At 29.6% G+C, this 18104-nt stretch overlaps 1 protein-coding gene across 1 annotated transcript; it reads left to right on the top strand.

The window, feature by feature from the left end:
* The first annotated feature begins 12736 nt into the window (after positions 1-12736).
* LOC148197358 (signaling peptide TAXIMIN 2-like) lies at positions 12737-13522 on the top strand. Its single transcript, XM_088093179.1, has 2 exons — positions 12737-13075; positions 13246-13522. The coding sequence occupies exons 1-2, from the start codon at positions 12966-12968 to the stop codon at positions 13367-13369; spliced, it is 234 nt and encodes a 77-aa protein (XP_087949305.1). The 5' UTR covers positions 12737-12965; the 3' UTR covers positions 13370-13522.
* Positions 13523-18104: the final 4582 nt, after the last annotated feature.

Raw genomic sequence — 18104 nt, 5'->3', positions numbered from 1 at the left:
TCTATTCACTATTTCGATTTTCTTATAACCAAAACAAAATTTTTAACTTTTGACTTTGATTCTGAAACGAGCTCAAAAAGTTCTCTTTTTTACCTCATCTTAATATGTCTCATTTGGTAAATTGATGTCTATTGTCTAAAATAATATATCCATTCGATGCACTAATGATTATCTAGTAATTATATCGTACTATTTGATTAATTTAATTTACTACGAGACATGAAAGTTAAATAAAAAAGCAGTAGACAAATAAAATTATTTCAATATATACTAAATTTGGAGGCATGGTTTGTAAAATTTAGAAAAGGCGGAGATGTGAAGCCTTGGACAAATTAGGGAATGGGGCTATTCTTTGGTTAATAAATGGGTGGATGAGATTTGGTAGAGAAGAATAACATCTTCCCATGTTTTTTGTTTTTATTAGTAAATGGTAGTTGGTAATTTTTATTATTAGGAAAAGTTGAATTTACGACCTCTTTCAACTCTTTTTTATTTCATACCGCTCAAACCAATCTTATATATTTTAAATACTAATGAGAGGAGTGAATTCAGAATCTTTCACTTCATTTTTCAAATTTTATTATTAGATCAATTTTATAGTTTCCATGTGAGTATTAATTGACTCAAGGTCATTAAATATTTAAATTTTAATTCTGGTAGATGTATGGATACAAGAAACTTCATTCTTAATTTCATTTTCAATTCGGAGGAAAATACTTATAATAGTGCAAAACAATTTGTTATTATTACATCTATTATAACATTTTCCGGACCACACTTCAGGCCAATATTAATTAATCTTAAAACTTTATTTAAGGTTTAAAATTTCCTAAAATATTGTTTAACCGCTGGAAGGTATTTGTGATGACTCAACTAGTATTTTATTTTCTCCTAGAACAGGACACTAAAAGTACACGTGTTTTTCTCTCCTTTTTATTGTTTAAAATTTCTCTTGTTTCAAACATTGTTAGATCACAACTAATGGTTAATTAAAAACGTGTTAAAGGAGGTTTTATGAATATATAAACACAAAATATCTTATTTAATACGTAAATATGGGGTAAACAGTGAAGTGGTGATATAATTAATATATTAATTTTATGCCTGATATCTGAATGGCATTGGGATTTAATTCAGGCGAAGGGTCAATCGCATGAAAGTGAAAGCATGTGGATGAAGGGACCATTGGGGAAAACACTTATTTTTGCATCACTTAATTGACATAGTTTGTAAGTACTATGCAAAAAAAGACACAACTGTCTTTACTGTCATGGTCCTCAATTCTGATCTATCCTCGGCGAACATGGACACCAAAACTGTGTTGGCTCCTCAAAGTAGAAAAATTATTGCTTATGCGAAGCCATTACATATACCCAGGAATGTGACTTTCTCCTTCCAACAGTGTCTTTTTCACTGAGGTCCCCACACATTTTCTCTCTCACACACTCACACAATCCAAAAACCTAGCAACTCACACAGACCCACCTCAATAATTCAACTCCAACCTCTGTTATATCCTCACACATATATCATCACTTAATTTATTAAGACACTTGTTAGGGCATTATTTATTGCCCACAGCTTTCCCTTTTCAACTTTGAATCTTCCAATAATGATATTTCTGCCCTGCTCACATGCGATACATATGCATGGCAAAAAATGTACTAGTTCATACTAGTTTCAAAACGTTCACTAATATTAGTCTGTTTCATATTTTCTTTCAAAAGTGGTACAATGAGAGACTATACTTTACAGGTATGAACCAGCACAAACTGTGAATGCTTTCACCCTATTATAGTTACTTTAACGTGAGAAAATCTCCTTAAAGGGTTTTTAATTGAGGAGAAAAAATTATGTTACAAATTTCTGACCAAGACTTAGTAAACAAGGTAAAGCTAATATCAGTTGTTAACTAATTGTGTGAATTTGAATTGATTTTTTTATTCTCCAAGAAAAAAAATATAAATATAACTTATTTGAGATATCTCAATTCGTATAAAGTATATATTTATATACAAAGAGACAAAGATATTTCTTTCCAAAATATTTATAGCAACAATGGTAATAAATTTTATTAATAGATTAAGAAGTAGATTAATAATTACCCACCACTGCAAATCCATTAATAAATATATGATGATAATTATTGACGTATATGTTAATGATCAATAAACTCATTGATAAAATATTGTAATTGAATTTTTTTTCTTCTTATTTTTTTCTTTCTTTTCCTTTCTCATTTTTTCCTCATCAGACTTTTCCATGTTCATTGTTACCATTGTGTCCACCACTTTAAGCTCCTCCTCCTTTTTGTTTTTCTCTTTCTCTTCTTCTTCCTCTTGACTCCCCTCATCTTCCAAATTTAATTGTCACTGTTATTGTGGCCTCTACTCCTACCTTCTCCTCCACTTCTGTCACTTCTTCCTCTTTCTCTTCCTTCTTTTCCATTTCTTTTTCTTCACTAATAAAAAAAGACTTTCTAATGCACCTATTACACTTTGATTCTCACGAAACCGAAATATGAAAAGGCTAGCATTTTTCAATTTTCGTAAACAAAAGGCATCGATTCTAAAAAACTTAAAGTCATAACATACTTTTGGCTTCGGTTCTCTGCAGAACTGCTTCCATATGATCCTGCGAAATTGACAAGCTTTTTGGACAAGACTTTTGACATCGACTTTTTGCATAATCACTCTCATAGGGTCCTACGAAATTGACAGTTTAAGATTTTTCAATTGATAAGTTTTCTGGACATGACTTTTGGCCTCAGTTCTCTACAGAACCGCTGCCATATGGTCTTGTGAAACTGATGATTTAAGACTTTTCATTTGACAAGTTTTCTGGACAGGACTTCTGGCCTTGGTTCTCTGCAGAACCATTGCCATAGGATCCTACTAAACTGACAAGCTTTTTGTACAATATTTTTGGCCTCGGTTCTTTGTAGAACCGCTGTCGTAGGGTCCTTACGTTACATGTTGTCTTATCAATTGGCTGTCATATTGCCTCGGTTATCAAAAATTCAAAGTGTAAGTATGTGAAATATTTTTTGCAAAGTTTGAAAAAAACAAAATAAATTGAAGAAAAATAGAAAACGACTTCTTTTCTAAAATCTAGAAGGAACATCTGGCTATGCCGATTTCCGCGATGTTAAAAAAAATTCTATCCCAAATCGATATATAATATGGCCAAATCGGTCAATTAGAGCAAATGTTATGACCAAATCGATAATTTTTATTTTTTTATTTTAAGGGTATATGACAGCGGTTCCTAAGAGAACCGTTGAAAAAAAAACCCAATTTTTATTTTATTTTTTTATATATTTTTGGGTTTACTGATTCGGTTCTTCTGAGTCGAGGCAAAATAATGACTCTTTTGTTTTGGTTCTTTTGAACCGAGGTAAAAAACTCTCCCTTTTTTATCTCGTCAAAATATACTTCGATTCGAAAATTGCTATCAAATGTTGAAAATAACTGTTGTTGTAACCTATCGTTGGACTAGTGCTTGTTCTCTTCTTCTTTTCATCCATTTCCACTTAACTTATAAAAGAATTTCATTAGGATTATTGAGAAATTTATCACTCATTTTATTGACGAACTTATCAATGAAAAAATTTGTCAATTATAAAAATTATAAATTATCGACAACAATATTTGTCAATAATGTAATTTTTAATTTACCGACAAATATTTCAAATGATTTTACTAATGAATTCATTATTGATGGATATTTTTGTTGGTAATTAAAATTCTAAAATTCATTGAAAAATTTGGTTTCTTTAACGAAATTATTTTCATCCGCATTTATGAAAATTCTTGTAGTGTGTGAGTTGAATTCAAGTTTTATTGGCGTTGTGTCTCTTTGGTGATTTTTCTTTTAAAGACTCATAAGTGGTATCACAATCGATAATTAGTCTTTATGATTGAAAATCTTTTTTGAAAATCTTTTTTGAAAGATGTATTCGTGTTATTAGATTCAACGATTAACCTTAGTAATAAGATTAAATCATATATATATATATATATATATATATATATATATATATATATATATATATATATATATATATATATATATATATATATATATATATATATATATATATATATATATATATATATATATATATATATATATATATATATCAAAAGGTTTTCTAATTAGTAAAAACAATACTAAAATGTGCTTGAGTACTCGATTTAAAGGGAAAGAATATTTAACAAATAGAAATAACTCTATACAAGTTTCTAAAATCAACAAAATAATGATCTTTAGTCATGTTAAAAGATTGTTTTCTCAAAATTGGTGGTTGAAACGACTTCTTCGGTTTGAAATCACAACTTCAAGTATGATATACTCAAATGCATATAATATTTAAAAATTTTCTAGTAAAAACAACATAAAATTGCAGAACTTTTTTTCAAGCAAATAAAAATATTGTATATGAAATTAAGAAGAGACACTAGAATAGAAATAATTGAGGAACTTGAGAGAGAGAGTTATAAGAAAACATATAGAAAAGGATTTACAGAGGAGGCACAGCCGCGCAGCGCATTGAATGTATATGTTTTGTTGATTTGGAAATGATATTTAAAGATCTGGTCCTCAGCCCTTTACCGCTTATTGTGGAGATGAACATTTTGTCTTTCATGCATGGAAGTATTCATGCATGTTTTGTGGTGACAGCTTTTTTGTTTCCACATTGAATCCGTATATATGTAGAGCTCTTTGTATGTATACGTCTACAACATATCAGTATAAATCTGTATATACAAGAAGAAGGACATAGTGGCACCGTCACCTTTTTTGTAGACAAAGTTCCTAGTTAATTTGTGGGGCTAGGATTGAGACATGGCATATATAAGATTCCACGATTATACCCTCAACTGCTTTGTAAACAAGTATACCAATGCTGGTTTTTCTGTCAGATAAAGATAAGCTTTTCTTTTCACTGTAATCTATATCTCAGATCAGTAAATTTTTCTGTCAAAAATTAATCACCAACAAATATTTCATATCAGTAAAATAATTACAAACCAATATGGAATAAATGATTTAAAAAATGCTTAAAAGTCCCAATTGAAATTCTTTAAGTATAAATAAAAATTTCACAAAGTTGATTAACAAATAAAAACAAAAAAGACTTACAAACTTTACATTTTAAAGTTTTATATTAAAAGTAGTCATATGTTTTATAAGTGACAATTATTCTCAATCTATTGACTATCTTATTTTATTTATTATATGAATAATATTTTATATATAATGTTATGGAGATGATTATACTTGGTATTTCAAATAGGATAATTTGACAAATGTAAATTAAACTTTTATTACTTTAATTTAGAAATTAGAATAATTAACTATTTAAATATTATAACCCTTAAATAGGACAATATAAATTATGTGATAGAAAAATAGAGATGGAAGAAAAAAAAGCCAAATATATTAGCCAAATTTAAAGTATTTCTAATTAACTTGGTCATGTGTGCAAAGTGTTGAATTCAAACTTATCTACTTTTTACGCATTTCCAGACCATTTCTTCCTTGGCAAATCAGGCATCGACATCATTCGTTGAGTGGTTCATGTTTATAATTATTCCGTCGGACTGAAGCCTAATTCAATATCACTTTCTAAAGTTAACTTTTATCTATATTTTAAATTGTTATTTTATTTTTAATTAAGGTAAAAATTTTAATACATTTTTTACGTTAATATATATATATATATATATATATATATATATATATATATTCATAAAACTTCGAACAACTTAAAAATATTAAAAAAAATGTGAAGCTAAGAACAATGAGATTTTGTTGTAAAGATTACATTAAAATTTACTTTATTCAAAACTATCTTTTTTATATAGTCTCAAATAAATATATTGATGGTAAATGTATGACCAACGTAAATGAAATTTTTTAATTTAATAATATTTTTAATTTTTATGCACTATAAATCCATAATAAATGAAAAATAAATTATAAAATAATTAATTACATATGAATTACAAACTAAATAAATTTCTCATCGATACTTATCTCTAGATAATTTTTATTGTTTAATTTCCATAAGTAATTTCCTAGCACTCATTCATAGGTAAATATAACATGTATTTTACTAACTAACTTCCATAAAAAAAACTTTTACAACCCAACTTTCCCAAGAAAAATACATGTCAGTCCAAATTGGTGTGTAACTATAATTCTTTTTTAGTACATTATGTCCATTCCAAAACCAAATTTTGTGCATAAATCCATCCATGAATTTAGTGTGCATATTTGTATACCTTTACACATGTATATAACCCAATGCGTTAGTATTTATAATTTCATTGTCCAAACATCATTGTATACAATATCATCAAATCGGAAGACATAATTCAAAATTAATTTAAAAAACTATCCAAATCAAACTCAAATTTAGATATAACACAATCCAATAATGCAAATGAAACTAAAATATAATCTGAAAATCAAATTCTAACATAATCCAAGATCATACCCAAATATAAGTGATCCAAAAAAATGTAAATAAAGTTTAAATATAATAAAGTTTAAATATAATCGGAATGAAATTAAACTTTTTTAAGGTCCTAACAATTTGCACAATCAATATCTTTATCTGAGTGTTGTTCATACCTGTTATATTGTTGGTTAAGTGGTTGTTGTTGTTCTTAGTCTTTTTCAGGATAATGATGTTCTTGTTATTCTTTTTCAAATACATTTTCTGCATGGGAAGAAAAGAAAAGATAATACTAATAAGTGATTTAATTGTTGACTAAGTCTCTCATTATCTTTTTTATAATTTCAAACTTGTTATTTTAGCTTAATAATGTCCAGTGAATCATGAAAGGAAGTCAAATGTCTATTAGATGTGATATTATCACATTTTTACTTTCTTTTCAAATTTTGAAAAAAAAAAATGAAAACCAAGAAAAATAATATTTTTAAAAAATTTTTCTTTTCTATAATAAAAATATGAATAACTTGTAACTGTACAATTACTTGATTTTATTTTTTTATATTTTACAAATTAAAAAAATCATTTTACTCTAATTCACTCTCTTTCATTTTCTTTCCTATATTTTTCTTCTTGACAACGCCACGTAGGTTTTTTTTTTGTTTTTTTTATAATTGAACGAATGAATCATTTTCATAGCACAGAGTAAAGAGTAAAAAGCTTCAAGGATCTAGAGAAGTGATCTTGAAGAATCTAGATAAGTGTTGATTCACTTCCATCTCCATAATAAATATGCATCTTTAAGATTTTTAAAGTTATCCTGTTTTTCACTTTTCTAGAATAAGTTTTTCAAAATTTTCATAATATGATTTTTGAAAAAGAATTTGAGAAATAAATTTTCTAATATTTTCAAAACATATTAAATGTCTTTTAGAATAAAATTTTCAAAACAAGATTTCATTTTTAAAATAAATTTTCTAAACTATATGAAATGGTTTTTTAGAACCATATTTTCTTATGAAGAATTTCTTAAAATAAACTTTTTAGATCACATGAAATATTTCTTAAAACAAGATTTTCAGATTATAAACAATTCTATCTAAAACTAGTTTATCATTAAAGATAATGTTTTACTCTCTTGAAAAAAGTAGTGAAGAAGGAAGGTGCAACGAAGACAATGGCTGTAATGACGGAGATAGCAGAAAAAGAAAAAAGAGAGAATATTTTAGTCTTTCACTACAAATTTAAAGTCGAGATGGGGTGCATGAAGCAAAATGTTTAAATGAAGATATAATATTGTAGGGGGCTTCTATCTGCACATAATTTTCTTCCTGCACTCCCAAATTTTACTATCATACCCATTTTAACCATGCACGTTATATATACAATATGTTAAATTAATTAGGAAAGCATTACTTACCCACCTGTAGTAAATATTTACTCTCCAAACGCATCCTCAAGTCATTATTTTTCACTAACCACAAACTAACGGAGTTCGTATTCTTCACAACTGTTTCATTTTCATGTTGGTTAAAGTCATTTATACTAACGGTACTAGAAGAGAGTTGAATCTACAAATAGTTTGAAACAAAGTATGTATTTCATATAGATTGTTCTGTATGGAGTTTTTTTAGCGACAATCGATCGAATTTCGTAATTCGTTTTATTCTCCATCTAAATCGAATTTCAAAAACTAATTTTTTTAATTGATAACTGGATTTTAAAATTTAATGAATAACAAATTTTAGTATATAACCGAATTTTAAAATTTGTTGACCATTTTTAAAAGTGGAATTTCAATATCTAGTAAACACAATATATGAATCCGATTCCAAAATTTAAAATTTAGAAATGGTCACTAAATTCTAAAATCTAGTTATATTTAGATCTTTTATTCACTAGATTTTTAAATATGGTCAAGTCCATGTATGAGATTTTAATTACCAAAATTCAAAATCTAGTAACTAATATTTTAATAATTTTCAAAATATGATAAATATAAATTTACCAAATCTTCAAATTCGACGATGGTATTATATTTACTAGATTTTAAAATATGGTTCTAATAATATGGTAACTGGATTTCAAAATCCAATTTGTAGTGCAGTAGATTTGAAATTTGGTTTATGAAATTATAGTTGATCTTGATTTTAGTTATTATTATTATTGAACAAATGAGATATTTTATGCTTATGATGTAGGTGGTTAGAGTGTTGATATCTAAGATGGAAGATTATCCTTTATGTTTTACGGAATCATAAGTAAATGTAAGTTTCATGTCAAAATTATCTTTCCTTATAAATAAATGTGCGATAGAAATTATATTAATAACTTTACAACTGGTTTGACTTTTCTTACACATGATGAGTTAATTCATTGAGTTTGAGGAATTTCTTTTCATCTTGATTTTGTTGTGATTATAAGATTTGATAGAATTAATGATCAATCTGGAAGAAATACATATGTATTGTTACGATGTGAAAAGGGTGAAAAGTACATGAAATACAAATTTGATGTTGTATATTAGATAGACATAAGAAATGTGATTGTTTGTGTAAATTAAGAGACAAACCAATTGGTAATGGAGAGGGTATGAGTATTGAGGGTAATATGTGGGTATCATAATCATGATTTGTCAAAAACTTTAGTTGGCCACCCTTATGTTGGTAGGTTAAAACCTAATGAACATTTATTATTTGTTGATATGACTAAGAGTCAAATAAAGCCTGCGAACATTCTCCTTACTCTAAAAAAATAATGAGTGTAATGTGACAATAATTAAGTAATTATATAATGCAATATACACTTACAAACAATCATTGAGAGGTTCCAGAATTAAATTATAGTAGCTAATGATGTTATTAGAACATGATAAATACATTAACTGAATTAGATGTATAAATGAATATGAGGTCGTAAGTGACCTATTTTGGATACATCCTGATGCAATAAATTTATTGAATGCATTTAACGTTATTTTCTTGATAGATACACATATAAAACCAACAAATATAATAGTTAGTGTGACATGGACATGGTTTGACTTTCTCAATTGTGTTTGTATATTTACAAGTGAATAATAAAATAATTTCACTTGAGCTCTTGAAAGGCTAAGATGATTATTTCTGACATCGTTTGAAGGTGATCCTAACATCATTGTTAGTGACAAAGACCTAGTTTTGATGAATGTTATTAACACTGTATTTCATGAATGTTATCATATCTTTTGTCACTTTCACATTTAGAAAAATGTCCAAGTCAAGTGCAAATGTTAGTGAATTCTGTTGAGGCATGAGATCTTGTCATCGGTACATGAGAAAATGTCATGGATTATGAACATGAGTCAACCTTTAGTCATTGTGTTGATTGCCTTCAATACATTTGAAATTCATGGTCTTTATTGTTCGAATATGTCAATGAATCATGGATTATTCCTTATAAGAAATACTTTGTGAAGACTTTGACAAATAGAGTAATGCGTTTAGAAAACACAACATCAAATAGGTATGTTTACATATGTTTTTATTTGTTTGTTTTTAATAGATTTTCTACGATATTATTGATTTCATTTGTATCAGGATTGACTCTACTCCCTAAAGTCTAAAAAATGTATTAGAAACTAGTATTAGAGACTTGTACTCATGTTGGGATGCAATACATAAAGTCATGATGCTATAACATAATGAAATAAAGACATCATTTGAAAAAAAAGCCTACATTTAATTAGTGACACTTTTAAGCATAATAGGTATAAAAGATTGGTGGAATTTGTATCAAAACATGCTTTGGTACTTATTGCTGAGGAGTTGGATCGGGCTAATCATATTGGATTTGATAGTGAACGTTGTGGTTGTGTTTTGAAGCAAACATATTTTCTACCATGTGATTGTGAATTACCTAAACATAATCTTAAAGGTGATTCCTCTACCTGAAATTCATATCATGTGGACTAGATTAAGCTTTTAAGATATTTTATCAATTGAGGCACAAGCAAAGTTATGCATTCACAACAAACTTGATCTAATGGTGAATCATTTCAAAGAAATGAACATTGTAGGAAATGAGACAATCAAACGCAAGTTACTTGAAATTTCTTGTCTTGATATGATATCAATGGTTACTTTATTGAATAAAGCTAAACTGAAAGGTTCACAAAATATTAGAATTCTTCGATCTAAAAGGTCTACAAAGTGTGAACCTTCATATTTCAAGCATGTAGACGTCTTCCCTTCCAAACATGATAGTTCCTCAACAAAGAAAGACATTCAATCTAAGGAAAAGGTGAATGCTAGATTTAGATGTATGCAACAAAGGCAAATATCTATGTTAGATCAATTCCATCAAACTTTTCACCCTTACATTCTTGATGTTGTTAATGATGGTCATTGTAGATATAGATGCATTGATGCTTTGTTTGGGATGAGTGAAGAGTCATGACCCCTTATCCGACATGATATCTTTAAAGAACTTAGTCAGTGGCGTGATGAATATGCAAGATTAATAACGATCGAGTTGAAGAATTGAGGAAGTATTTGTTAGTTGATTCACAATTAAGGGTACTTGTTGTTATACCTTACACTTTACTTAGTATGTTTTACATTTTTCTTCCATAATGATTTGTTTAATTAATTACAAGCTAATATCGAGAAGTAGATGTATTACAGACATAAGTTATGTTATTACTATAAATATAATGTTGTCTTAGTTTGTTTCTCATTGGTTCAAAATAAAACAATATTTCCATTACGTTCTACATCACCTTCTAATATAAGACAACATTGACTAATCACTATAGGACATGCTTATGGTTTTCATTTTGTGTAGGTAAAGTGATTAGTTTTTTTTTTATCAATTTAAAGCATTTTCATTTACTAATTTTATCTTTACAAGGTCACCTACAAAAAGGTTGTTCAATATTGATGGTGGATATCATATCGTCTAGCCATTAATATCCCGAGGGTTGGGTATGGTCATCCTTTTATGTTAGCATAATGCAAACATTTGTAGAGTTTATGTACTTCAATACCAGTTATGTAAAATTGTAGTAAGATTGATGTTTGCATTATGTAACTACATTTTATAAATGCAAATAATAAATATGAAGTTCTTTAGTTACAAACATTAATAAAAAGTTTAAAACAACATAAAACATAGTAAACACAATTTCTACTACATATAAATAACCGAAGTTTAAAACAACATTAAATAAACATATTACTAATAAAAACACTGTTATCAAGATGTAGATGAACGTCAACCTTATACATTATGATTTTCTCTACTGTTGAGGGCATGTTCTTCAAATGTCTCATGAGCTATCTATAACACCTTGTGAGTATGATCTCATGCTCCAGTGTCCTCACTCAGATCATGACAATCAATCATCCTATGAAAGATGCTCGCAATGCATCTAATAACGTCTTGCAATTATTTCGAAATCCAGTTAAAGGTTTTTACGAATTTCAAAATTCGATTAAAGGTTTCTACATATTTTGAAATCCAATTAAGGTGTTAACCAAATTTCAAAATATGGTTAAGATATTAAGATTTCAAAATCTAGTAAAGCCATTAAACAAATTTCAAAAATCTGGTTAACACCCAAAATCCATTTATACTTCTATCATACTTTGAAATCTGGTGAATCCTATTTCCACAAATTAGTAACTCTATACATTCCCAATTTCTACTTTCATTTGCATGTAATCTATTAAACCTTTATAAGCAAATATAACCGAAGAAATGTAACAAAAAATAAGAATTGTGGTGGTGCAAGAATAGGATGCAGACGAAAGCAAGGAGGGAGGAGGTGCGACTAGGTTTAGGTTAAAAAAAGTGATAGTAAAAGTGAGTGGATGGGATAATTATAAGAGAGAAAAAGAAAATTACCCTTTAAGTGTTTATAAAACTTTGAAGGTACAAGAACAAAACTTGTTGGTGTATAAAGAAGGTCCCTGATTTTCATAAGATTAGAATACAAGCCTCTGGGCTAAGTACTTGGACTCGTTGTGGTTAATGGGCTTTAGGCCCAACCCCTCCAGTTTGAACATGACTTCAACTTTAACAAAACAAATATAAAATCATGTTTAGAAAAATGAAGAAGAAATAAGAAAATAATATGATAAAACAGAAAGGTCAACTTTGATTTGAGACATAAGAAGACGGCCAACAACCAAGCACGTGAACGCCGTTCACGAACCAGAACCACGCAAGGAAACTTCCACAGACTGAAATGCCAAGACTAACCCAAATAACCCTAAGACCACGCATAAATTGGTGAGGGTATTTCTGTCAAGAACTGAATGTTCCAAGACGCTACTCCTTTATATTATCGTACACAGAAATGGTCGCACGCGGTGTCTGTCTTTAAATTTAATTTTGAAAATTCAACGCAACACAACACGCTTATTCGGTTACATAGCCAAATTATCACTTCTCTCATTATTTTCTTCACATTCACATAAGCAAGTCAATTTCAGAAGAAAATACAGCGTTTAGAGACATCATGGGAGAAGAAGGTTGCGAGTGCAGGCCACTTGGTTTTTTGATCGGATTGCCCTTTGCTCTCTTGGCCTTGATTTTATCTCTTGTTGGTGCAGTTATATGGGTTTTTGGGTATGTGTTTTTCTCTCAAATTTTCTATCTTTTTCTATGTTCAAATATGTTGCTTGGTTTTGTAAAAGTAAACAATATCTGTGCTATTGGGATTCTTTTGTTGTGTTTTATGCATTTTCTGCTTTTGGCCCAATTTGTGATTTTTTATTGTGGTGATGGGAACTGTGCAGATCTATATTGAGTTGCTTGTGTCCATGTTGCATTTGCTGCGCGGGATTGGCCAATTTGGCTGTGAGTCTGGTAAAGCTTCCAGTGAAAGTTCTGAGATGGTTCACTCGACAAATTCCTTGCTAGACAGCTTTTTCGTCTACCCCTTTTCGATTCGTTTGTTGCATTTGTTGGGTCTTGCCACGGCCCTTTTCTATTTCTTGGATTTGCCTATTCTTGTGATTCATGGATTCATAACGATCATTTACAGCTAATATTTGATTCTTTTTCCTGTCTAAATTATCTTCTCTTTCTCTGTGTCTAATCAAAAGAATTGGACGTTGACGTTTCATTCAGCATCGATAAGATGAATTGGAACGCCAATTCAGAGCCTGAAAGGTTTGAGTGTCACAGGTTCCAAAAGAAACAAGATTTTGGTATCTTTTGATTATTGTTAGAAGTAGTTGTATCTTCTTTTAAAGAAACCTTTTATAAAATGTAAATAAAACTTTATCTTACCAATTGAATTTATAAAATAAATATTGTTTCCTAGTTAAATTTGTTGACTTTAACTTCTATTAAGAATCTTACCAAAGAAAAAACTTATAAGCATGATGGAATAAAAGGACCCATTTTAATGAATTTTGTATTTCATAAACTAATCAATTAATTCCAATCTTTAAAGGGCCAAATTTGGGATTTACTGAAGAAGAATTCTTCAAAATTTATGGTTTCTTTTGAGGAAGATATAAGGCGGAGTAGTCTAGATGGACATTTGTGGCTCCTTGTTACCATATTATTTGCCGTCCTTGGATTAATATAAAGAATATGTTATATTACTACACATCATTTGCATAAAAACCTTCTCTACCTATTTTTTTTTCTAGGGGACAGCTAATTGTTTTCACCAGTGTCTTCATATTTTTAGTGTCAGCTCCATTGCTTTTTGCACTTAATCTTCTCATTATTGTTGTCGGTGGAAGGGTATAGATTGTAAAAGACTCTTTTCTCTCTCTATATACATGAAAATAGAGAAGAAAGCATGTGTGCGGTGGTGAGACAGAAAAGAAGAAAACAGAAGTGAACAAAATGTAATTGGCGGTTTGGATTGCATCTAGATAATTTTTTACTACATAAATTTTTTTCATTAATTTAAATTATATTGCATCCAGACTTCAACATGTGATCATATCAATAAATCTTTCTTCAGCATCTTATCGTTAAATGCCTTCGTCTATATGATTTAAATCATAAAAAAAACTAATAAATATTAGTTACAACATAGATCTTTTTGCTTGATATCCACAAACAACCATAATACATAAACACAATTTAAGAGTAACTTAGAAAATCAAATAATTTTAAAATTTTTTAATTTTACATAATGTTGATTCATTGGATAAGTCTGGTAAGCGAGCCACGTTATTCAAAAAGTCCATATCTGTAATTTTCATTTTCTGTTATTTTTGTGTGTTTTGTGCTTTGAGTTTTATTTTATGGTTTCTAGATTTACTTAAACTTATGTATATCAAAAGCTAATGTAAACATTTTTTTAGTCACATTATGTGTTTGCATTCTTTAAGAGAGGATCTTGGTTTTTGGATTAAAACTCTAATTCTTATAAAAGATTAACATCTTTATGGAGAATCTTTACTTTACCTATCAATATGCTAGATTGTGGCATTCTCATCTCTATCTTATTTTGCATTCAACTCTAATTTATTTTTGTTCTATCTCTTGAGGATTCAAATTCAGAAAAAATCAGATTTTTTCTGGACAAGATTGTATCATTTGATATTCAAAACAAGGTTCTAGTTTGATATTTTTTCTTAGATACCAAATATTATCTGGTATCTAGAACAAGGTTTTGGTTTGAATATTTTCTTTTATCTTATTTTTTGTCATAAAAGAATAATATTTTATCCCATTCCTTTGAATTATTTTTTAGATTTTTGTGTTCTTCCTTTAAGTTGTGTATTTATACATTTGATTTGTGAAAATTATTTATTTTTTTTGTTTTCTATTATTTGTAGTCCCACTTAATGATTTTCCCTGATATTGAGTTTTGGTATTTGAAGAAAAATTTGTTTAGTTTTCTTTATTTGTGTGTTGAATTACAAAATTGAAAAGAAAAAAAGACTAGTAGATCCAAGTCAAAAGGAAAAAATATATATATTGAAAGAAAAAAAATTAAGGATCCAACCGTAAAATATATGTAAATTAAGGAAACAAACATATATTGCTTATGATTGTTAAGATCTTAAATTATATTTAGTTTTTTTTTTTAGAGTCTTTGTGATGTCTCATTTAACTCTTTTTGATAATCCTATTATTTTTTTTATTGTTTATTTTTTTTAAAAAAATCCTTAAAGTTTTGTCTAGAATTTTGTATTTTCTATGACTTCTTGAGTCAATATTTAGATCCCGTAATGTTTTTCACATTGTTTGTTCACTATTTGCGTAAGTTACTAGAGTTCTTTGTCAAGTACTAAAGAAAATTTGAGTGTTAAAGGCAAGAGAGTAGAGTTTTGTATTTTCTTTGACCTTTTGAGTCAATATTTAGATCTCATAACATTTTTCACATTGTTTGTTCACTATTTACATAAGCTAGTGGAGTTCTTTGTCAAGCACTAAAGAAAATTTGAGTGGTAAGAGGCAAGAAAGTACATTCAAGAAAAAGCATATAAGTGTGATACACAAGTGAAAATTGAATGAAACACTTAGATGAGTGGTGAGAATCTAAATATATTTTATTATTTTATTTTCCTAACCTTTTACACGATTTATCAATATTGAACAATGCAACATATTTTAGCATAGGAATCTTTTTGGAAGTTGTGTGTTCATGAGGTCTTGGTGGAGAAAATCAATACCTTAGAGTCCAAAATTGTAAAGTTGACTAGCAAGATCTTTAGTATTAAAAGGAATCACAAGTCTAAAAAATTGTTTTCCCAAGAATTAAATCAAGTGCTATAAAATGCTCCAAACGTGAAGGTTGTGGGCATAAAACTCATCAGTGTCCCAATTGGAATACAAGTCCCATGACTACTAATGAAGACCTCAAGAACTACATTCTATATTTGAAAAAGGAGGAAGAAAGGACTTTGTAAAAATTGGGTTAAATATGCTTTTAGTCCCTGAACTATCAAGCGATTTTGGTTTTCATCATTCTTCGAAAGGTTTGTTCATTTTCGTTCTCTTAGTTTGAAAACTCGTATTTTTAGTCCTTAAAAAGCAACGACATTAAGTTTTCTGTGAGGTGACAAACAACGAGCCACGTGTGATGCCACCTTCCGTGATTACTGTGTGTCATGTTGCTTTTCTTTTTTCAAATCAGATTAAGTGATTGCCACGTTTTCGTTTCTGAAATCAAATTACAGTTATTTGAAAATAATTAGGGTTCTTAACTTATCTTTTTTTAATTGGGGAAAAGTAGTTTTACTCGAAGCAAGGAGTTTAAGCAAGGTGGTCGTTGTGCTGGTCGTGAAAGAAATGATGGTTGTGAAAGACAAGCGTAAGCAATCAAGGTAAGTTTTTGTTTTTGCTTTTCGTTTATGGTTGGTCCAATTTGGTGATTCTGGAAAGCCAATTGTTGCTTTGTTTGGCGGCAGCGAAAGCAACAACTATGTCGGAAGAAGAAGATACAGTGGAGTATGCAATCGTGTAAAAAAGTCCCTCCGCTCGACCAAACAATTCTCTAAGTAAGCCTTCAGCGTCCTCCAACTCGGGCAAGAATTCGAGTTTGAATCCGAATCGGGCAACAGAGAGGGAGCCGCGAAGAAAGTGTCTGGTCGAAGCAGAGAAAGCATGGGATTGAGGACCGTTGGGAAGGTGGCTCGTGCTCCGGTTCCTAAACAGAGCAGAGAATATGCTGGGCGTGCAAGGTAACAAAGTTGTCATGGTATTTGGTTCGCAACGAATAGAGGGGTTTAAAAGGGTGAAGTAATAAACCTAGTTAGCGGTTAGGTTGAAAGTGAATATAGCTGGAGCTTTGAAGTGGTAATGGAGTTATGCAAATGCAAAATCATGGAGATTTTGTTGTAGTGTAGACCTTCCTGCTTCCCTTTCTTCTCCTCATTTCCTAGGTTTTAGAAAATCCAAAGGGCCCACCCATATCATATTTCACAATTTGATTTGAAAAAAAAAGAAAAGCAACGTGGCACATAGTAATTAGGGAAGGTGGCTTCACATGTGGCTCGTCGTTTGCCACCTCACAGAAAACTTAACGTCGTTGCTTTTTAAGGACTAAAAATACGAATTTCCAAACTAAGAGGACGAAAATGAACAAACCTTTCGAAGAGGGACGAAACCCAAAATCGCTTGATAGTTCAGGGACTAAAAGCATTTTAACCCGTAAAAATTAGATGTGTTGAAAAGAAGACAAGAGCAAACGTTTAAAAGAACACATATAGAAGCACTTATAGACATGGAAGAAAGAGAAACTATAGGAAAAGAAAAGAAAGAGGGCGAAGAAAGAGAAAAAAAGAGAAAAAGAAGAGAAAGAGAAGAGAGTGAGAGAGGAGAAAGAAAATAGAGAAAAAGAAGAGAAAGAAAAGAAATCACATGAAATCATTCCATATACATTCATACACAAGAACTAGTCTAAGAAGAACCACTAAATAGCATAAAAATCCCTTTAAACTCATCCTTACAGAAGTAGTGCTCAACCCCATAAACTAGCGCTCAACACTACAACCATTGGAAACCTGACGCTCAACCCAAGAATCCTGGCACTTAGCCCCAGCGACACTGGAAAGTGGCGCTCGAGTGCCATGACAGAGGTGCTCAACACCATATCAGAACTTGAAACTCTACTTCTATGACTTTGGGCATTTCCTACATCACTTCAATTAATCCCTAGGACCCTCTTGACATTGAGAAA

This window comes from Vigna umbellata, chromosome 6, assembly GCF_029865625.1.
Source record: "Vigna umbellata cultivar VRB3 chromosome 6, Vumbellata_1.0, whole genome shotgun sequence".
NCBI classification, from domain to species: Eukaryota; Viridiplantae; Streptophyta; class Magnoliopsida; order Fabales; family Fabaceae; genus Vigna; species Vigna umbellata.
The sequence above is the reverse complement of the archived record's forward strand: the minus strand, read 5'-3'. Positions and strand labels throughout refer to the sequence as shown.

Excerpts from the sequence above, each read along its gene's own strand:
- LOC148197358 (XM_088093179.1), top strand. The coding sequence starts at position 12,966 with ATGGGAGAAGAAGGTTGCGAGTGCAGGCCACTTGGTTTTTTGATCGGA. Across the intron at positions 13,076-13,245 it reads GCAGTTATATGGGTTTTTGG|ATCTATATTGAGTTGCTTGT; the intron begins GTATGTGTTTTT and ends GGAACTGTGCAG.